Genomic DNA, 22,411 nt, shown 5'->3' with positions numbered 1-22,411 from the left:
TTTACTAAGGCGTTTCAATGAAAATAAAACCTGCTATTTAGAATAATTTCCCTCCTTCTGTTTAAGTTACTTCTAACTATGATGATTTTTAACTGATAATACAACACTAATAAGCTTATGATGTTAGTAAAGAGAAGTTAAATGTGATTATAAACTAACTGTGATCACATTGTTCTAGTCAAGTATATTCCTCCCAGCTGAGATCGATTTGTAATCAATAGAGTGAACAAATTTTCTTAATTGGAGCTGAATTCCTAAGTATACTTTTATAAGCATTTATATTTAACACATATCTTTATGTTTGTGGAGTTATCTGAAGGTACTTGTCAAGGTGGATTCATATGGGCCATGTCATTAATGACAGGAACAAAGTCTGTGAGTATATGAAGCGTGTCTTCTCTAAAGCACCAGGACTATGGCTGCCTTTGCATTAGCAATTCTGATTATTGTAAGTATCATAGTAGGGCAAATATAAATTAGTGAGGAATTAGATTTTAGAAAATTATAAATTTTTATATAATTTCCTCCTTCCTCCTGTTAAGTATTGTTTCCTCAATTGACTCTTAGTTCCAAAGTTCTGTATCTTCTTTCTTTTAAATATCATTTTTAATTTCTTTTGGGCTAGAAACTGAAGACTGAATTCTCTCATGTCGTTCAGTTCCTATATGTTGTATGTTCTTAGCTCGTAGGACTAGGTTGTGTGTGAGAGTGCAAGAGGACTGCTGTGAGAATTGCTGTTCCTACTTTGTCATCTGCCTGTTTTGCATGGGTTTTCAAAATTACTGAGGTTTTCTAGACCTCAGTGTCCTCATCTGAGGTGAGAGTCAGGCTGTAAGGTTCCTTCTTGCTCTAAAATCCTGAGCTAGCAAATTTTAAAAGCAAAATTATTCCTAAGAGGCAAAAAAGAAAAAGAAAGATTCCTCGGCTTAGAAAAGCCGCCACACAGGGTCTGTGGTTTCCCCCCACTGCTGACTTCCTGAAGCTCTTTCTCTGGTGGCGGTGGCGGGGCTCGGGCTGCCTTGCGTCTCCCTCCCCGTTGTCGGTCCTTTGGCGAGCGCGGCTCTGGACGCCTGCAGACGGGCTGGGGCGGCGCGGGTCTGACCCTTCTGAACGTCTCTCGTAGATGCAGAGGCGTCAGGAGGCTTCAGAGCAAGGGGTGTACTCAGACCTGCTCCAGCGGCAGGAGGCGACCGTGCGGGAGAACCGCCAACTCGCGGGGAAGATCACAGAGCTGGAGAAGGTGCTGGCCGAGCTCGAGAGGCAGAAGTCCCGGGCGGAGCAGGAGCTCCCCAGAGTCCGGGAGGCGGCGGAGGACGCGCTGAGGAGGCAGCGCAGGGACGCGGCGGACATCGCGCTGCAGAAGGCGCGCGCGGAGAGCGAGGCCCAGCGGTACCGCCAGGAGCTGCAGGCGGTGGAGCGCGACCTGCGCGGCTTCCGGGAGCAGCTGGCGGAGCATAGCGCTGCCCAGAGGGCGCTGGAGGAGCGTCTGACCAGGAAGGACTGCAGCCTCCAGGAGCTCGAGCGGCAGAGGGGCGAGCTCATGGCGGAGCTGAGGAGGAAGAAGGCCCATGAAGCCGAGCTCCTGGAGCTGATGGAGCGGATGGAGAAAGACCTCACGTTCCAGAAGCAGGCGGCAGAGAAGCAGCTGGAGGGAAAGCAGAAAATCGACTCGGAAGCCCGAAGAACAGTAACAGAAATGCAGCATCCGTGCAGAGAAAGCGCGCACCCAGCTTGTCCGAATGCCGAGGCGAAGGACCTGAAGGAGCAGGTGGACGAGCTGATGGCGGCCAACAGGAGGGCCGAGCAGGACGTGAGGAAGCTGAAGTGTGAACTCGGCGCCCTGCAGCTCGAAAAAACCTCCTCGGAGGAGAAGGCCCGCTCGCTCAAAGAGAAACTGGATGAGACCAACAAGTCCCTGAGGTGCCTGAAGCTGGAACTGGAAAGGAAGGACCAGGCCGAGGAGGGGTACTCGCGGCAGCTCCAGGAGCTGGGCAGGCAGCTGACCCAGACCACGGGGAGGGCTGCGGAGGTCAGGCGGGAGGCTGCCGACCTCACAAGGATGAAGCACAGCTATGAGCTGGAACTGGAGTCGCTGCAGCAGGAGCAGGGCAAGCTCCAGAGGGAGGGGGACCGGATCAGCAGGACGCAGGCTGCCGCTGAGAGGAGCATGCAGCATCTAAACTCACAGGTTACTTCTCCACAGGATAGCAAGGTGTCCTCTAGAGAAAGAGCATGGTCCTGCCAGAGAACGTCAGATAACCTGAAAGAGCAGTTTGAGAAAAGTCACGCACAGTTGCTTCAGAATATTCAAGCCGAAAAGGAGAATAACGAGAAAATCCAAAAGCTGAAAGAGGAATTGGAGAGAAGTAATGAGCATGCGGACAAGCTCAGGCACAAGGTGGAGGAGCTCACCAGGCAGAATAACCAAACCAAGTTAACGATGCAGAGAATTCAGGCAGAATCGGCAGAGGTGGTCTTAGAGAAACAAGCCATCCAGCAAAGATGCGAAACACTGAAACTCCAGGCGGATGGTTTCAAAGACCAGCTTCGCACCACCACCGAGCACTTGCACAAACAGACCAAAACGGAACAGGATTTCCAAAGGAGAATCAAATGCCTGGAAGAAGACCTGGCCCAGAGTCAGCATTTAGTGAGTGAATTCAAGCAGAAGTGTGACCAGCAAGACCGCATCATCCAGAACACAGAGAAGGAGGTGCGAAGTCTGAGCGCGGAGCTGAGTGCATCCAAAGAGGAGAAGCGCCTCGGGGAGCAGACGGTGCAGATGCAGCGGGCACAGGTGCAGGACCTGAACAGCAGGCTGAAGAAGGTGCAAGACGAACTGCACTTAAAGACCCTAGAGGAGCAGGTGACCCACAGGAAGATGGTTCTGTTTCAGGAAGAGTCTGAGAAATTCAAGCGTTCTGCGGAAGAGTTTCGGAAGAGGATGGAAAAATTGATGGACTCCAAAGATATTACAGAACATGATATTTCGGGCATCCAGCTGGACTTCGTGTCTCTGCAGCGGGAAAACAGCAGGGCTCAAGAGAATGCCAGGCTCTGTGAGACAAACATCCAAGAACTTGAGAAGCAGCTCCAGCAGTATCGCCAGCAGATGCACCAAGGGCAGGATGGGCAGGCCCATCACTACCAGAAGTGTCGGAAGCTTGAGGATGAGCTGGTGGCCCAGAAGCGGGAGGTGGAAAACCTGAAGCAGAAGATGGACCAGCAGATAAAGGAGCACGAGCATCAGTTAGTGGTGCTCCAGGGTGAAATCCAGAAAAAGAACACAGCCATCAAGCCAGACCCTGAGATGGCAGGGAAAGAGGGTCCAGGCCCCAGGGACCTCCCCTCCACTCCCCCCGTGGCTGGGGTCCCTCTGCAGAGGTGGACTCAGGAACCACAGCCCTCGGAGGAAAGATGGCAGCGTTGGGGTGCAGAGCATGTACAGAAGGAGATCCAGGGCAGGCCATCAGGGGCTCCAGTTGAGAAAGAGAAAATCCAGCAGTGCTACTCAGAGTACTTTTCTCAAACATGCACCGAGTTACAGATAACTTTTGATGAGACGAACCCCATTGCAAGACTGTCAGAAATTGAGAAGCCAAGAGATCAAGCTCTGTATAGTTCCAGACCCGCCATCAGGTGTCAAGATGACAAGTGTGAAATAGATCTGGTGACGCTTCTGGCGCCCTTCGAGGTATTCCCTGGGTTCTGGGACTTTTACCAGTTACCCTCTGTCAGGTTTTCGCTCTTGTTTCTCTGCTAGGCTGTATTCTTTTAGCCATATTGAATGTGATTGGCTGTTTGTAGTTCCGACAGAAAATCATGCTATTATTTTCTAGTGATTTACCTGAATCTTTATTACAAACCATAGTCTTTAGTTTTTAAATGCTTAAGATGAAAAACACAGATGGCATGGCTATCCTGTTGGTATCAAATGGATTCTATTCTGAAAAATTTGACCCTAAAGAAAACTAGAAAAAGCAAGCAGTTAGTTTTAATTTCTAACACATTCTGTGGACAGGTTTCATCTCCCATCTTTTTCAGATATACCATTTTAATACTTAATAGTCATCTAAAGTTTAAACTTCAGACTCTCAAAATAGCATTCCTTATTCATGAACCCTCTGGGGCTTAACAGTTTTCTTCTCTTATGTAATCTTTGTTGTTCTAGGAATTATATTTGGATTAGGAGTGGGTAACGTGAGAACGTTCTTTAGATGACTTTTAACATCTTGTAAATTCCTGTTACAGATAGCTAGGACCAAGCATTGTGCCATGCGTGCGGAAGTCACAGCATTAACGCAAGAGAAGAATCCAGCCCCTGGCAGTGAAGAATGGATGCTCGAAGGGTGCAGGGCAGTGGGTGGGCTCAAGAGAGATTTTCTAAACAAAAACTCAGAACCAGAGACCTTTCAGAACTTTGATGGCGATCATGCATGCTTGGTCAGGGATGATGAGTTTCAGTTCCAAGGGCTCCGGCACACCGTGACGGCCAGGCAGTTGGTTGAGGCTAAGCTTCTGGACATGAAAACAGTTGAGCAGCTGCGACTTGGTCTTAAGACCATTGAAGAAGTTCAGAAAACTCTGAGCAAGTTTTTGACAAAAGCCACTTCCATCGCAGGGCTTTACCTGGAATCCACAAAAGAAAAGATTTCCTTTTCCTCAGCCGCCAAGAAAATCATCATTGACAAGATGATGGCTTTAGCGTTTTTAGAAGCTCAGGCGGCCACAGGTTTCATAATTGACCCCCTTTCAGGGCAGACCTATTCTGTTGAGGATGCAGTCCTTAAAGGTATGGTTGACCCTGAATTTAAAATCAGGCTCCTTGAGGCAGAGAAGGCAGCCCTGGGCTATCCATGTTCCTCTAAGGTGCTGTCAGTGTTTCAGGCCATGGAAAATAGAATGGTTGACAGACAGAGGGGCAAACATATATTGGAGGTGCAGATCGCCAGTGGGGGCGTCATTGACCCCACAAGGGGCATTCGGGTTCCCCCAGAAATTGCCCTGCAGCAAGGACTGCTAAATAATGCCATCCTGCAGTTTTTACATGAGCCCTCCAGCAATAGCCGCGTCTTCCCTAATCCCAATAACAAGCAAGCCCTGTATTACTCGGAATTACTGCGCATGTGTGTCTTTGATGTAGACAGCCAGTGCTTTCTGTTTCCATTTGGGGAGAAGAACATTTCCAATCTCAATGTAGCAAAAACTCACAGGATTGCTGTTGTAGATACTAGGACGGGAGCAGAGCTGACGGCCTACGAGGCTTTCCAGAGAACCCTGATCGAGAAAAGTACATACCTGGAGCTCTCAGGGCAGCAGTATCAGTGGAAGGAAGCCACGTTTTATGAGTCCTATGGGCAACCTTGTCGCATGCTGACTGATGCTAAGACCGGATTACAGTTCAGTATCAGCGAGGCCATAGAGCAGGGAACCATCGACAAAGCTGCCATCAAAAAGTATCAGGAAGGCCTCCTTACGCTCACAGAACTTGCCGATTCCTTGCTGAGCCGGTTGGTCCCCAAGAAGGATGTGCACAGTCCTATTGCGGGTTACTGGCTGACGTCCAGCGGGGAGAGGATCTCTGTGCTGAAGGCCTCCCGTCGGAATCTGATTGATCGGATCACTGCTCTCCGATGCCTTGAAGCCCAAGTCAGCACCGGGGGCATCATCGACCCGCTGACCGGCAAGAGGTACCGGGTGGCCGAGGCCTTGCACAGAGGCCTGGTGGACGAGGGCTTTGCCCAGCAGCTGCGGCAGTGCGAGCTAGTGGTCACGGGGGTCAGCCACCCTGTCACCAACAAAGTGATGTCCGTGGTGGAAACTGTGGGTGCAAACATCATCAGTAAGGACATGGGAATCCGATGTCTAGAATTTCAGTACCTGACAGGGGGCCTGATGGAGCCCCAGGCTCAGTCCCGCTTGTCCATTGAAGAAGCTCTGCAAGTAGGGATTATAGATGTCTTCATTGCTACGAAGCTCAAAGATCAAAAGTCCTATGTCAGAAACATCCTGTGTCCCCAGACGAAAAGAAAGCTGACATACAAAGAAGCCTTAGAAAAAGCCGATTTTGATTTCCACACAGGACTTAAACTCCTAGAAGTATCCGAACCCTTGATGACAGGAATTTCCAGCCTCTATTATTCTTCGTAACAGGGCATGTTCACATAAGCAGGCATACGGGAAATGCTGTGTTAGTTCACATTGCTGTGCCCACAGCTTAATGATAAGATCACACTCTGGTCACTGTCACACGCTGGAAGCACCATCAGTTTCTTGAGGGCTGGAAACACTGCTCAGAAGAGAGAATACTTTTCATTTATAATTTTTTTTTAAATAAAGTTTTATTGGAACGTAGACACACTCTTGTGTACATACTATCTTTGGCTTACTTTTGGGCACAAGGACAGAGTTGAGTAGTTCTGACAGTGACCGTATGGCTCCCAGAGCCTGAAATACTTGTCCTCTAGTCCTTTACACAACACAGTTGCCGTCTCCTGATCTGGAAGAAATTTGCATCACTCCTCTAGACTAAATGTCAGGTTACTTGGATTTTAGACTCCAATCTGCCTGAGAGAGAATATGTTTAAAATTGAAAATAACAAAAGATTTACTGCTCTTCATAATGGTTCCATTTAGCTTTGAGATTCGTTTTTTGAACTCCTACCCACAGTAAAATAAAAGTATTTTACCTGAAATATGAGACAAGCTTGAGAAACATCACTGAGTTTACAGCATCCTTACTTCAGAATTCTGCATCCCTGATGGGATCCAGCCTGCTATTAGGGTTCCCATTTGTTCAAGGATTCATTACACTCACCGAAAGAACACTTCAAAAGCACCATGAAACCCAAGGGGAAATGTGTATTTGTTCCCATATCCGTGAGGCTGTGGTGGTTCAGATCGCCTTGAAAAAGTCACGTTTTTAGTTTTTCTGTATGCTGTAATCTACTTTACGTATAATATGTTTACCACCATCTCCCATTTCTAGTTACAACTTTGTAATTAAAAGCAGCATTGTGAGTGGTTTACCTGCTGCAGGATGGGGGAGGATTTTCTTAGTTCTGTGTGGTTTTTTTTTGTCTTTTGTAGACTTTATTTTTTCAGCTTGCCATTGTCTCAGATTTTTCTGTCTAGAGAATTCTGATTGTAATGCTAATGCAAAGGCAGCGATTCAAAGAGCTTCTAGTGCTTCATGAATAAAGCTGAGTTTTTGAATATGTCATGTTAACAGACCAGCTGGGAGGTTGGATTGATCATTCAAAAGTGCTTGTCATAGTTTGCTTTGCTACCCTAAACTTTTTGGAAGTACATCTGCTACGTGATGTGTTGAATTTGGTTAAGTGAATGAATAAAATATCTCAGTAACCCGTGTGTGATGAAAAAAATATTTTTACATCCTTGTTTTCTGTGAAGTGATTAATAGTTTGGTCATTTACTGGAATATGTCTTTTTTTTTTTAAATCACTCACACCCGTCAGAAGTCACTGGAAGAAGAAAAGAAAGAGCATGTTGAAAAAGCCAAAGAATTACAAAAATGGGTATCAAATATCAGCAAGACATTGAGAGATGGAGAGAAGGCTGGAAAGTCTTCCTTTTCTAAGCAAAAGGTATTCACCGAGATGCTGGTTGACTAATAATTACAGTGATAATTTACTGAGTCAATATAGTCCATCTAAAAAATACTTTTAATTCTTTAGTTTTCCCCGTTTCTTTGGGCATCTATAAATGAAGGTCAGAGAGGTTCAGTAACTTGCCCAAGGAAGCACAGTATGTGGCAGAAGACACTCTCTCTGCTCCAAATTCTGAACTTTATCAGTACTAATCTCACTATTAGTCAGCCAATATGTGGTCCTGGTCCTCCTCACAGTGAGCTGTGCTTCTTGGTCTTTGTGATAAGCACTGCTGGAGAGCAGAGTCACTCTCTTTTGTGCCCTGAGTACGTCCACGCACTCTTGTGTCATAAAGAGATGCAGGTTCCTTCTTAGAATGTGAACAAGTTTCAAGAAGAACAAAACACAAACCAAGATGACAACATGTGAGGATTGAAATTAGTTGTGCTTTTCTGGATTTTTTCTATTTCCTAAAGAAAACAACTTCTGCCCTCCACCAGGAATTCTAGGTTCTTTCCCTCTCCTAATTAAGCCTTCAGTTCTGTGGGCTAAACTTGTCTACTTGGCATTGGTTGACTGGCTACCTCTTGTGAGATGTTACTGCTCCAAGGTGTCCATTGGAATGCCCCACCTGATGCTCCTAGGGGACTGGATTAAATTAAGCAGGGTTACTATTGCTGGTGATAGCATTGGAATTGCTGGTTTATTTTTGAAAAATAAACCTCTGCTAAGTTAAGCAGCAGTTTTCTGGGGTACATTTTCTATAGTGCCCTCCTGACCTGTGGAAATCACAGAGGTGCTCAGTAGCTTTTTACCTTCAAGCTCTGCATCGACACACACTTGTCATCACTTGAAACAGACATTGTTGGCATAATCTAATAGTGGAGAACTTCAGTATCTTGTCAAATTTCACCTGTGGTGCAAGGCAGGTGTGCCATCTCTGAGGTTCCCCCAGGAGAGGTTTATAAACCTGAGTATTTGCTTAAATTCTCATTCAGTTGAAATCAAGCCAGCTTAGCTCATAGTCTAGCAAACTGCATTTTATAGAGTGTAGAGGAAATAAGTTGGAAAACACAATTACATTGAGTGTTTTAAACCTAAAGCCTTCAAAGTGAATGTGAATATTTAGTTTAAAATATCTTAATTTCCCCCCTGTTAAACAGGAAAACAATTAAAATAGGGACACAGACCTTAGCAAGGATTTCTTTGTGGAGAACAAGTTTCTTCTGAGGAATGTGGTTTATAAACCCTTGGTATGTCCTCATTCTGTGGTTGTGAGTGCTCCAGAATTTTATAGATCAGTTTCGGGTTTACACCTGGCAGACATAAGAATAGATACTTTTCCAGTGCAGATTGTGGCCTCAGTTACAAATCTTGAATTACTCTTGGTCTCTCTATTAAAGGAAATTTCAGGTAATGTCATGTCAATAATAAGTGTCTTTCAAAAAATTAGTATGGCCTCATGCTTTCCTATAACCACAAAAAATAGACTTTAAAATGATTCTCAATGGCATATGTCTGGGGAATATATACCTTTTCATTGCCCCATCACTTAAAAGAATGGTAATTACTTTCTGACGTTGTTGTTTAGTCACTAAGTGGTATCCGACTCTTCTGCCACCCCGTGGGCTATAGTCTACCAGCCTCCACCTGTCCAAGGGATTTAGGGCTTCAGAAATAATACACTTCTGAATTAGGAGAAAGTAATACAAGGGCTTGCTTTTCCCAAACAGGTCAGTTTTATTTCTTTGACTGTCACTGGTGACTTTTGCAAGCAAATGTCTTAATAATAGAAATTATTTAACCTCGTTCTGCAGATCTAGAGAGAAATACTTCCACCGTGTTTTTTTCCAAAGGAGCATTGTATCCATCTCTGTGAGGACGGTGATGTTCCAGTGCTGAGCATCTGTGCCTCCTTCATTTGTGGTTGGGCTGGGATGGATGCAAGAATCTTACCATGCCATATTATTATTTCCTCATGGAAATAATGGCCTTAGGATTAGAGGGAGGGTCTCCATTCATTGTGCATTCTCAATGAAGTATTCATCTTATCCAGACCTGTGGACTGGGAATAACTCATGGTATTGACTCAGGTCACCTGAAAATAGACCCATTGTGTGGGTGTTGATGGAAACTTGGATCCGTTTTTTAAAAAGACTGTTATCTAGCCTTTGTGAAGGAAGAGCCTGAGTGTGCTTTCTTTACCTTGCAGATTTCCAGTGAGGAAATTTCAATCAAGAAGGAACAGTTATCTGAAGCACTACAAGGCATGCAGCTGTTTTTGGCTAAACATGGAGACAAGTATGTTGGTTTTAATTAAGTCTTTTATTCAGAGTAGCGAAGTGGTCTTCAAAATGCTCAGCAAAGTAGAGGATGTTAAATTTTAGTGGAGGGTTTAAAAATGGAACTCAGTCACAAGTTTAGTTAATAACCTATGATTATGAAGTGATTTAATTGTCACTTTTCTTGACTCTCAGTCTTTACCAAAATTCTGAAATATACTTATTATCTCCATATATTGCTGATGAGAAAAACAGGCTCAGAGTTAAGGATGAGTTGCTAATTAGTTGTAAAGATTCCAAGCCAAGTCCTGATTCTAAGTAGTACTTACTCTCCAAGACCTGCCTTTTGGAAAATATGTATAAATGTATTCTTTATTTCCTTAGCGGAGACCTTTGGCATTGAGATTTCTAATGGTTTGGTCCTTGCTTTGAGGCCCTTCATATATTTTAGCCTCAGGAAGGGATGGAATCTACCCTTTTCTTAACCCCTTCTTTGGCTGTCATCAGAATTAATCTAGAATGATTTTGTACCTTAGCGAATTGGGTTGATTTCCTTATGAATTTCATTTTTACTCATCTTTCTGCTTGAACAGGTTTCATCTTGAGTCATGGCACATTACTTGTCCCTTTTCCATGTTGGAACCAACAACGGGATCTTTCCTTCTGTTCAGTTTAGTTCAGTTGCTCAGTCATGTCCGACTCTTTGCAACCCCAAGAATTGCAGCACGCCAGGCCTCCCTGTCCATCACCAACTCCCGGAGTTCACTCAAACTCACGTGCATCAAGTCGGTGATGCCATCCAGCCATCTCATCCTTTGCCGTCCCCTTCTCCTCCTGCCCCCAATCCCTCCCAGCATAAGAGTCTTTTCCAATGAGATGGCCAAAGTACTGGAGTTTCATCTTTAGCATCATTCCTTCCAAAGAAATCCCAGGGCTGATCTCCTTCAGAATGGACTGGTTGGATCTCCTTGCAGTCCAAGGGACTCTCAAGAGTCTTCTCCAACACCACAGTTCAAAAGCATCAATTCTTCGGTGCTCAGCTTTCTTCACAGTCCAACTCTCACATCCATACATGACCACTGGAAAAACCATAGCCTTGACTAGACGGACCTTTGTTGGCAAAGTAACGTCTCTGCTTTTGAATATGCTGTCTAGGTTGGTCAAAACTTTCCTTCCAAGGAGTAAGCATCTTTTAATTTCATGGCTGAAATCACCATCTGCAGTGATTTTGGAGCCCCCCAAAAATAAAGTCTGCCACTGTTCCCACTGTTTCCCCATCTATTTCCCATGAAGTGATGGGACCAGATGTCATGATCTTCGTTTTCTGAATGTTGAGCTTTAAGCCAACTTTTTCACTCTCCTCTTTCACTTTCATCAAGAGGCTTTTTAGTTCCTCTTCACTTTCTGCCATAAGGGTGGTGTCATCTGCATATCTGAGGTTATTGATATTTCTCCCTGCAGTCTTGATTCCAGCTTGTGCTTCTTCCAGCCCAGCATTTCTCATGATGTACTCTGCATGTAAGTTAAATAAGCAGGGTGACAATATACAGCCTTGACGTACTCCTTTTCCTATTTGGAACCAGTCTGTTGTTCCATGTCCAGTTCTAACTGTTGCTTCCTGACCTGCATATAGGTTTCTTAAGAGGCAGGTCAGGTGCTCTGGTATTCCCATCTCTTTCAGAATTTCCCACAGTTTATTGTGATCCACACAGTCAAAGGCTTTGGCATAGTCAATAAAGCAGAAATAGATGTTTTTCTGGAATTCTCTTGCTTTTTTGATGATCCAGCAGATGTTGGCAATTTGATCTCTGGTCTTGCTGCCTTTTCTAAAACCAGGTTAAACATCTGGAAGTTCACGGTTCACATATTGCTGAAGCCTGGCTTGAAGAATTTGAGCATTACTTTACTAGCATGTGAGATGAGTGCAATTGTGCGGTAGTTTGAGCATTCTTTGGCATTGCCTTTCTTTGGGATTGGAATGAAAACTGACCTTTTCCAGTCCTGTGGCCACTGCTGAGTTTTCCAAATTTGCTGGCATATTGAGTGCAGCACTTTCACAACATCATCTTTCAGGATTTGAAATAGCTCAACTGGAATTCCATCACCTCCACTAGCTTTGTTCGTAGTGATGCTTTCTAAGGCCCACTTGACTTCACATTCCAGGATGTCTGGCTCTAGGTGAGTGATCACACCATCGTGATTATCTGGGTGGTGAAGATCTTTTTTGTACAGTTCTTCTGTGTATTCTTGCCACCTCTTCTTAATATCTTCTGCTTCTGTTAGGTCCATACCATTTCTGTCCTTTATTGTGCCCATCTTTGCATGAAAAGTTCCCTTAGTATCTCTAATTTTCTTGAAGAGATCTCTAGTCTTTCCCATTCTATTGTTTTCCTCTATTTCTTTGCATTGATCGCTGAGGAAGGCTTTCTTATCTCTCCTTGCTATTCTTTGGAAGTCTGCATTCAAATGGGAATATCTTTCCTTTTCCCTCTGTTAGATAACAGCAATTGTTGTTTTAGAAGTTTGCATATACTAAAGAGATGCTGATATATTATTAGTCTATACTCTTTTCCTTTTTCTTTATAAAGGCCATCCTTAATTTACATATATAGCCACTCTAGACCTGAGCCATCTGTGTATGAGATTTTGTTATTTTTTATTGTATTATAGTATTGATATATTATTGATTTTTTACATTATAATTTATGAGCCAATACTAATTTAGAAAAGTATTTTTCTTTATAAAATCATTGCACCTAGTATGTCATAATTATCATTTGCAGACTTATATTCATTTCCTACTTTCTGGTTATTTTAGAATGACAGATGAAGAAAGAAATGAATTGGAAAAACAAGTGAAAACTCTCCAAGAAAGTTATAATTTATTCTTCAGTGAATCTCTGAAGCAACTGCAACAGTCGCAAACCTTAGGAGACAAGAAGGTAGAGGAGAAGGTAATGTTATTTATTTAGAACACGAGGCTGTTTCAAGACTCTCAGTCTAACTGCATGGTTGTAGAAATATATGTGAATGACAAAGAAATGATCTTGAGTTGTGTACGTGGAAGAAACACGGGTGGGGGTTATGTAAGTACTTGGAGGTTTCCGTGTTGGTTATTAAATGCAGCCTTTCACCTGCTGTCATCTGTTTCTGTGACATCTTAATCTCTGCCTTGCATGGTTAAAGAAAAGAGTCATTCATTTTTCTAACTCTTCTCTTTCAAAGTCATTCTGCTGCTGCTACAGTAGGTATTTTAATATATAAATGTGATGATATAAAATAGTCTATGAGTCATCTCTAAAGGTGCCACTGGAATATTAAGGGGTTTGTCTGCCTTTCAGAGATAGCCAGGAGATTTATTTGAGAAATATTGGGCTATATGTCTTAGTAAGGATCCTCTAGCATCTTCAAAATATAACAAAAATTGCTTACAATTTGGCCTATCCTTGAACTTTCAAAACTTGACAATACTCAATATTCAGTACAATATTCAGAATTCAAAAAGTTATTTTTATATTCAATTCTCTTACTCCCTGGAGTACTTTGCATACTATTTGTCGCATTTTGAGGGTACATAGTGATTTTTTCTGGCTTGTGGGTTTTTGGCTGTGTGAAGAAGTCCGTATGCTGTAAACATCAATAGCATGGGGGTTTGAAACTCTCCCGTGTCAGGAGACTAATCTCATTGGGTTGCAGAGAGCATGGTTTGCTTTTCAGGTGTGTGTCCTGTCTCCTCACCCTCATCTTTTCCGTGTCCTCACTAACCTGTTGATGTCCACAATATGAAGTTTTCAATTCACAGATGCATGTCGTTTTCAAAGCTTTATCACATCCTGTGCTCTCGATAGATCACTGACTTAGATCACTTGTGCATTTGAGCTGCCTAACACTCACAGCCTTGCCACACCTCGGTAAGTAGAGGATTTTTATGCTACAGTGTCTTTTTTTATTTAAAAAAAATAAAAATAAAAAATTGCAAACTAAATTTCTCGACGCTCTGCTCACCCTTGTGTCAGCCACTGAGACTTTTGTGCTTTCCTTTCAGCTGGATAAAGTCATTGCGGGCACCGTCGATCAGAGCACGGGGGAAGTCCTTTCTGTCTTTCAGTCGGTGCTGAGAGGCCTCCTTGATTATGACACGGGAATTCGGTTGCTTGAGACCCAGCTCATGATTTCTGGGCTCATTTCGCCAGAATTAAGAACGTGCTTTAACCTCAAAGATGCCCAGAGTCACGGCCTTATCGATGAGCAAGTTCTGAGCCAACTCCAAGAACTCGATGAAATGAAGGAGATTATCTCTGCTGTGTCATCCACCAGGGTTCCGGTGCTGGACGCCCTGGCTGAAGGTGTGATCTCAGAGCCCATGGCCATCAGAGTGCTTGAGATCCTGCTTTCCACGGGCTCGCTGGTTATTCCAGCCACAGGAGAACAGCTGACCTTGCAGAAGGCTTTCCAGCAGCACCTGGTTTCCTCAGCCTTGTTTTCTAAAATCTTGGAAAGGCAGAGTCTGTGCAAAGACCTTATCGACCCCTCCACCTCTGAGAAGGTGTCTTTAATAGATATCATGCAAAGAAGTGTTTTGCAGGAAGACTTAGGGATGCGGCTTCTGCCTGTGAGGCCACAGGAAGGAGGCAGAATAACATTGAAATGTGGCCGAAATGTGAGCATTTTAAGGGCAGCACACGAAGGCCTCATAGACCGTGAGACCATGTTCAGGTTACTGGGCGCCCAGCTGCTTTCAGGAGGTCTCATCAATTCCAAGTCTGGTCAGAGGCTGACTGTCGAAGAAGCCGTGGCAGAGGGGGTGATGGACAGAGACACTGCGAACAGCATCCTCACCTACCAGGTGGAGACAGGAGGAATCATCCGCTGCAACCCCGCCAAGCGTCTGACTGTCGACGAGGCAGTCCAGTGCAATCTGATCCCGTCCAGCAGTGCCCTTCTGGTCCTTGAGGCTCAGCGAGGCTACGTGGGCCTCATCTGGCCTCACTCTGGGGAAATCTTCCCCACATCATCATCTCTGCAGCAGGAGTTGATCACCAATGAATTGGCCTCCAAGATCCTGGAAGGGAGGCAGAAAATCGCTGCTCTTTACATCCCAGAAACTTGTCAAGTCATTGATTTGGAGGTTGCCATGCAACTCGGAATTATAGATAATCACACAGCATCGATTTTAAAAAGTATAACACTGCCTGATAAAATGCCAAACTTGGGAGATTTAGAAGCTTGTAAAAATGCCAGAAGATGGCTCTCTTTTTGTAAATTCCAACCGTCTATGGTCCATGATTACAGGCTAGACGAGGATGCTTTTGATGGAGAAGAGCCAGTGGCAACTCAGAGCTCAGAACAAACTAAAAAATTGTTCCTGTCTTATTTGATGATAAATAGCTATATGGATGCAAACACAGGGCAGAGGCTTTTGCTGTATGATGGAGACTTGAATGAGGCTGTTGGGATGCTCCTGGAAGGCTGTGGTGCAGAAATTGACAAGGACACACCCATTGAAGAATGTTTTGATGTCTTAAGACTCCCTGATGTATCTCTGAGTAACACTGCAAGTAAAGAAATGGGTGAAAGTCCAGCTTCACCAAGTAGTTTTGATAAATGTCATCAGAGAGAACCTGAACACAAAGAAACCCCTGAAAATACCATAGACGAAGAGTTTCAGGAATTGGAAACTAATGTTATCAGGAGTGAATTTTGGCTGTCAGAAAATCTGGCAGATGTAATCACAACTGATCTTAAAGTTAAGAAATCACCTGGTGTGAGTGTTCCCAGTTCCAGATCACACTTAACACAGCTTGGACTTTCTGATGTTAGCCTGCCCAGACAAGACTCTGAAAACAGAGTTGAAAATGGTGAAAATCAACGTCAATTAGAAACAAAGGAACATGCAGATGAATGTAGTCATTCTAAAAACGTTCAGAACTTGGCAAGTGATTTGATAACAAATCCTATGATAAAATCAAAAACTAGTAGAGCCTATGATTTAAATGAAACAGAAAATGAAGATAATATTAGCAGGGGTTCAATTCTCTTTGACTATTCCCCCAGGCTGAGTGCCTTGTTAAGTCATGATAAACTGAGGACCGAGCAGGAAAGTTTTCATGATGTACACAGTGCAGAGAGTAATGGAAAGAAATGTGAAACCTCTACATTGCCATTCAATGACCAAACTGAGTCATCAGGTCAAAGAATAAGAGAAAAATTTCAAAACCAGTTTCTGGGAATTGCAGCTATTAACATAAGTTTAAAGGGAGAACAGGCTGAAGAGAAATCTTTCAATGTTGGTTGTAGTAATCCTCAGGTAGAGTGTCAGAGTGATGAATTTAGTTCAGATACTTGTGGTGAAGATGAAAACACGCTTGCTACTTCTGAGCAGGAACCCGAAGATGAGCAGTGTGAGTCCACAGTGGAAGGGTCCTCAGGTGCCCCGACCCCAAGGGCTGGTGGTCATTATGTTGGCCTGGCTCCCACCCACACCCCATCTTTTGAAGGAACTGTCGGCGCCAGTGCTGGCGACTATGAAACGTGCCCGCTGGATGACCGGTGCAGTGACACAGACACAGACAGCGATGCTGACTTCTACGACACACCCTTGTCTGAAGACGATGACCACGACTCCCTGCTCCTTGGAGGTCACGCCTGTGACTGTCTGCAGCCCGAGGACTATGACTCACTGCCAGAGGAAGACGACTGGGCCGCTCCTCCTGGAGAGGTTTTCTATGACGTTTCTAAAGAGGAGGAACATTCTGTGGGCACCCAGGCAGGGCTGGCTGATAGCTTAGGTGTGAGGGGAGGAGCACAGTCTCTGCAGGATTTTCTCATAGGTGCTGAGAAAGCAGAGTTCGGTTCTGGTGAAGAAATCCAGTTAAATTCATTTGAGTCCTATGAAGTGAGTGGACCGTTGATGGAAACTGTATCAGAAAGGGACAGCACAGATGACCTTGAAGGTGATGAGTCTGATTCATTGACTGACTATGAAACTGAGGGAGGAAAAGAGAGCTTCAGGATGGCGGTAGAATCTGAGGACGCTGGCTGCTGGGAAGGGAGAGAAAAAGACTGTGTGGCTGGACAAGGATTTGAATCTGCTCCTGATCATTTGGATTCTGTGCAAAGGAAAGACAGTTACGAGGATTCTGTGTCTGGCCCTAACGAGCAGGACGAGGATGACGGTGGCGCTGATGCTGGAGACGCGGGAGGGGAGGGCGCGGAGCCCGCGGGCCAGGGCACGGCTGCGGGCGGGGTCGTCCCCGCGTGTGTTGCCGCTGCTCCCGAAACAGAAAACAGCCATGCAAGTCAAAGGAACAATAAAACGATTCTCCTGACTCAAAAGCACCATCATAATTCTAAACAAAAACAGCAGTGTGTGAATGTTTTACAGCCAGAATCAAGTAGTAAAAGTAGCTTAGGTCCTGAAATAAACCGCTTTCCAGAAGATACAAATGAGGTTGTTGGAAAAAGTGTAGAAGATCTGTTGAATCATGAGATGGTCCTTCAGGATGAATTACTGCCTATCATGAAAGACACTGAATCAGAAAATATCTTTAGCCCTGTTGGTGCCTTACCTAATACCAGTGTCAGTTCAGCCTCTGAACTTGAGGGCCACCTAAAGAACACAGAGCTTGAGCTGATTCAGCCAGGATCTGCTGACTCTGTGAAAGGTGGAAATCCACATTGTGAGAATGTGACACTTGGTGGTGACTCCTCTTCTGATAAAATCATTTGTCCTGAGCCCAGTTTAACAGGACAACCTGCAGAGGAAAGCCATTTGTCATTCACAATGTCTGTAGCTGATAACGATCCTCCAGGCAGTGGAAGGGATCTAATTAAAAGGAGAGCTGACAAAAGCAATGTACAAATAGAAGATGAAGCATCAGTTCCTAAAATGTGCGCAGGTAAAGGAGACGTTCTCATAGAAGGCCCCTTAGAAGATAAATATCCTAAACTTTTGCCCAGTAAAAGTACAAGGGAGAGTCTTGATATAGTTAATAGTCTGTTTCCAGTCCCACAAACCACACACAGTGAAGAACACAGTCAGGAAGAAAGCCTTAAAAACACAGCAGTAGCTCTTAAAGATGAACCACAGAACCTACCAACGGTAGTTAGTAGAAGTCCCGTTCAGTTTGAGAATCTTGAAGAAATATTTGACTCATCAGTTTCCCAAGTGATCAGTGATGGCATGACTTCAGACATGACCTTGTCCGAAGGGTTTACAAAGATTGAGACAGATTCACTCACCGATGGACCTGAAGATGAGCTTGATCTGTTTACTTACTTAAAGCATTGTGCTAAAGATGTAAAAGCAAAGGATGTACTGAAACCAGGTGAAGATACCCCAAGCTGTATTCCAGTCGCTTCCCCTCCCAGGAAAGAGCATTTACAGTTAGGAGTTAATAATGCAGACGAGAAGGCAGCTTTTGCCCAAGAAGACTCACCTCCAAAGGAGATGGGCCAACAGAAATACCTTCCTGCTGAAGAAAGCACATCAGGAATCCCCAAGTTCACACCAGCAGGAGATGAAAGTATGCCTTCAGGCTTCCATCTTGGAAATGCGGAAGGCCTTGGAAAACACATGGCTTGTGTGCAGTCAGACCTCGGTGCAGATGGAGTAAGAAATAACTCCAGTCAGGCTTTAAGCACTGACTGCTCATCCTTAGAAATTAACAGCGAGAAAGAGGGGATTGAGCAGCCGAAAGGGAAAGAACCAGCCCCGTCTCCAGGAGCCCAGGGCAGCAAGGTGCAGGTCGCTGAACTATCTCACGTCCTGGTGGAGGACGTCACGGACACCTTAAAAGGTAATTTGAAAGAAGGTCGTGTGACTCCTCAAGAGCTTGGAAAACCCTCAGCCTGTGCAGGTGCTAACATTCTAATTCAGACCTTAATTACAAGAATTAGCTCATCACAGTTGGTGAATGAAACACCTGGTGTGCCCAGCAACTCTACCACCAGTGGCTGTGGCATTTCCTGCACCAAAAACTCACCAGAATTAAGAGCAGGGAGCAGAGAGGGTCCGCTCTGCGCTGCAAACCTCGAGTCTGAGTTGCTCCTCGATATACTTAAGCAAAGTCAGTATAGCCAAAAAGTTATAGGAGCTTTTGAACTGATGAAAGAATTAACTCAGATGGAGTGTGATCTGGAGGAAAAGGGTGGGGCATCTGAACTTCTTCCTCTGCAGCTTGAAGATGGATTCTGCAAGCTGCTTCCCGATGGATATTCGGAGAAGGGAGGACAGCGTAGAGACTTGAGTAAAAAATCACCTACAGCTCCTGAGGTGACAGATGAGGAGCCACACAGTCTTAAAGAATTCAACAGCAAGGAAGGAAAGCCCTGTTCCCTAGATTTACAAAGTGTGAAAGAGAGTGGCCCAGAAAACTCGCCTCTCTGTGCACCAGCTTTGTCAAGAGATGGGAGGCTGAAGGAGCTGTGTGCTGCGTCCCCAGGCCGTTTGGAATGTATTTCAGGGTCAGAAGACTTGGCTTCTGGAGACAGCTCGATGGAGCGAGTAAGTGGACTTTCCATTTTATAAGCAAGTAGCTGTGTGGAGCATTTGGGAATAATCACATTTATTTTATTTGGTTGAAAAACCTGCACAGAGCAATTGAATGAAATGTCCACGTTTATCTTCAGTTTTCCAAGGAGCTGCAGCAATGTTTACAGCACAGATCAAAGATGTACGAGTATTTGGCTTTGCTTCAAGACATGAAGCCTCCCTTTGGCAGCCAAGACTCCCGGAATGGCAGTCTAGAAGCTTTGAGAGACCAGCTGAAACAGTTGGAGGTAAGAATCGTCTGCTGATGGTTATGGAGGGTGGTCAGCTAATGTTAATTTGGAAAATTAAGAAGAGCACTTGTCTATTTTGAGTGTTAGTTATACTTGTGTTTCTCACTAAATAGATACGAGATGCGTATTTTTTTCTGCAGACATTTGAATTGGGATTGGCTCCAATTGGTGTGATTTTAAGAAAGGACATGACGCTGGCGGAGGAATTTGTAAAGTCTGTGCCGAGTGACTTCCCCAGGGGACCCCTCGAGGACCTGAGCATGAGCCTCCAGAGTCTGCAGACGGCCCTCTCATCCCTCCAGGCTGCATCTTCAGAAAGAATGAGCCACATCACGCTGGCGATCGACTGCGAGGTGGTAGGTACCAGAACGTCTTGCGCTAAGTCAGATCTAGCTTTTGGGAGAAAGTTGAGGGTTTGAAAATTTAGTCATAAGACGAAATATTTGTTCTTAAATTGTTAAGCCCTTAACACAGGATCATTATTTGTAGGAATTTAAAATGTGGGGAAAGATAAAAATGAACATGCAATTTTTATTTTCTAGTCTAAACTAGCCATTTCCCATGAAGAGTTTCTGCAGAAACTCCAGTCATTCTCATGTTGGATATCGGAGACGAGCAAATCTGTGAAGGATGTGGAGATCATGGCAGTTCGAGATGCTGAACTCATAAAGCAAAGCTTGGAGTTTCTCAAGGCAAGTGTCAAAATTAATAAGATAAAGTGTGTGTGTGTGTGTGTGTGTGTGTTAGTCGCTCAGTTGTGTCCAACTTTTTGAGCTCCCGTGGACTCCTCTGGCAGGCTCCTCTGTCCATGGGATTCTCCAGGCAAGAATACTGGAGTGGGTTCCCATTCCCTCCCCCAGGGAATCTTCTAGACCCAGGGACCAAACCCAAGTCTCATTATGGCTCGCATTGGCAGCCGGGTTCTTTACCACTAGTGCCACCTGGGAAGCCCCTGTATTTTGTAATAAATGTTACTGTTGATAGAAACTTTCTGTTATGGCTTGCTGTTCGTAACTAGTGCTACTTTGTTCACAGAATGTGTTGAAAGACCTCGGACACACCAAGACGCAGCTGGAGACCGCCGCCTTTGACGTGCAGTTCTTCATCTCTGAACACGCTCAAGATCTGTCTCCCACCCAAAGCAGACAACTCTTAAGGCTCTTAAACACAACTCAGAAGGGTTTCCTTGACGTGCAGGACTCAGTAACTACCCAGGTGGAACATTTAGAGGCTCAGTTACAGCTAGAACAAGATCTCGATCATCAGAAGGTCTGCCTTTCTTTGTGGAGTCGAAATTCTTGGCTTTTAGAGCTTCGGTGTGAAACCTGTAGTGTAGACCCCAGGGGCTGTGGGTAGGAAAAGACAGGAAGGGTTTTCTGGAATGGCAGAATGGACAGGGTATGATGTGGCAATTCTACAATATATACAGGTATTTTTGGTCCTAAGAAGGCTTTTAATTTTCATGACTCCCTCAAACTACTGCTTTTAGGGGAGAGTTGTAATTTTTTTCCCTAGGAGGAAGAAACGTGTATGCACTGAGAAATGTCCAGGGATAAACTGATGAACATATGGAGAGCGAAGGTTAAGAGTGTCTTTTCTTCTTGGGAGCAGGGTGGCCCAGCAGGATGGGACTGGGCTCTGGAGCCGGGCTGCCTAAGCTTACACCCTGTTTACACCACTCACCCACTGTGGGGACCCAGGGCAAGTCACTGAACCGGTTTTCTCACTGGGAAATTGGAGATTGTAGCAGTGCTTACCCAGTAGTATCGTGGGCATCAATGAAAGAAAGAATTAAAACTCTTAGGACCTTGCCTGGCACGTGTCAGGCTCCTAGTCAACCTGATCCATGGCTGTAGAATGAGTAGAGTGAATTTAATAGATAAAAGATGCAAGCAATGGCTTGATTAATCTGTTAGGATGATGTAACGAATTGTTTGGGGTGGTCCATTCAGTAGGAACAGCGCGCAGAGGTGGGGACAGAATTGGCCCCAGTGATGAAGACATGAGACCTCGTGCAAAGCTCCTTCAATCTCTTCTGGAAGCATAAGCGTGGTCTCCAGCATGATATCCTGTCTACGCATAACAAATATATGCTCACAGACTGATCACAACTAACTTCTGTTTTGATATCCTTTTGCAGAATTAATTGTGTGTGTCGCAGGTTCCCAGAGCTTCAGGAAATGGGATGTTTCTTCCCGTCGGTCAGAAGCTCCACCTCTTACACATACGCGTGGCCAGTGTTCTGTTGAGCGGTGCCATCGAAGCGTGGCCTCCTTCCATGTGCATGAGCCACGCTCTCGCGTTCTGTGTCACTCGCTCAGTGTGCCCCCCACTGCTATCGTGTTTACAGCATACGTAGGGACGCTTATGTAGACGAAACTTGCAAAATGTGTTGTTGTAAAACAGCTGTGACAGTAGCGAGCTGGGGCCAGTTCACGAGGCTGTGCTTTTCCCCCCTTCAGCTGGTGGCCGAGCGTCAGCAGGAGTACAAAGAAAAACTGCAGGGCATCTGCGACCTCCTCACCCAAACCGAAAACCGCCTCATCGGTCACCAGGAAGCCTTCGTGATTGGAGATGGCACGGCTGAGTTAAAGAAGTACCAATCCAAGCAAGAGGTAGAGTCCAGCTTTGCGTCCGTGGGTCTAGTCCATGTTGAGTTGGAGTACTGGTTTTTGGAAAGCAGTTGGGGCTACTGGAAAGTAGTCATCCCTTTACCTTTTCAGATGCAGGGTGCAC

At 44.8% G+C, this 22,411-nt stretch overlaps 1 protein-coding gene across 32 annotated transcripts in view; it reads left to right on the top strand.

Moving 5' to 3' along the window:
* The window catches only part of DST (dystonin), a 513,843-nt gene that overhangs the window by 342,571 nt on the left and 148,861 nt on the right, over nt 1–22,411 (top strand). For 15 of the 32 annotated variants that reach the window (XM_045163432.1, XM_045163439.1, XM_045163440.1 and 12 more), the window contains 11 exons: nt 310–375; nt 1,124–3,694; nt 7,479–7,607; nt 9,823–9,911; nt 12,711–12,846; nt 13,938–19,397; nt 19,523–19,672; nt 19,816–20,031; nt 20,218–20,367; nt 20,711–20,944; nt 22,138–22,290. In XM_045163432.1, coding sequence (XP_045019367.1) covers nt 310–375; nt 1,124–3,694; nt 7,479–7,607; nt 9,823–9,911; nt 12,711–12,846; nt 13,938–19,397; nt 19,523–19,672; nt 19,816–20,031; nt 20,218–20,367; nt 20,711–20,944; nt 22,138–22,290 — 9,354 coding nt within the window. Of the gene's footprint in view, nt 1–309; nt 449–1,123; nt 3,695–4,251; nt 7,372–7,478; nt 7,608–9,822; nt 9,912–12,710; nt 12,847–13,937; nt 19,398–19,522; nt 19,673–19,815; nt 20,032–20,217; nt 20,368–20,710; nt 20,945–22,137; nt 22,291–22,411 lie in introns of those variants that run through there. The other 17 variants (XM_045163447.1, XM_045163446.1, XM_045163443.1 and 14 more) reach the window with 6 other exon arrangements.

Source organism: Bubalus bubalis, chromosome 2 (genome assembly GCF_019923935.1).
Source record: "Bubalus bubalis isolate 160015118507 breed Murrah chromosome 2, NDDB_SH_1, whole genome shotgun sequence".
Lineage (NCBI taxonomy): Eukaryota > Metazoa > Chordata > Mammalia > Artiodactyla > Bovidae > Bubalus > Bubalus bubalis.
This window is presented reverse-complemented; position numbering and strand designations above follow the sequence as displayed.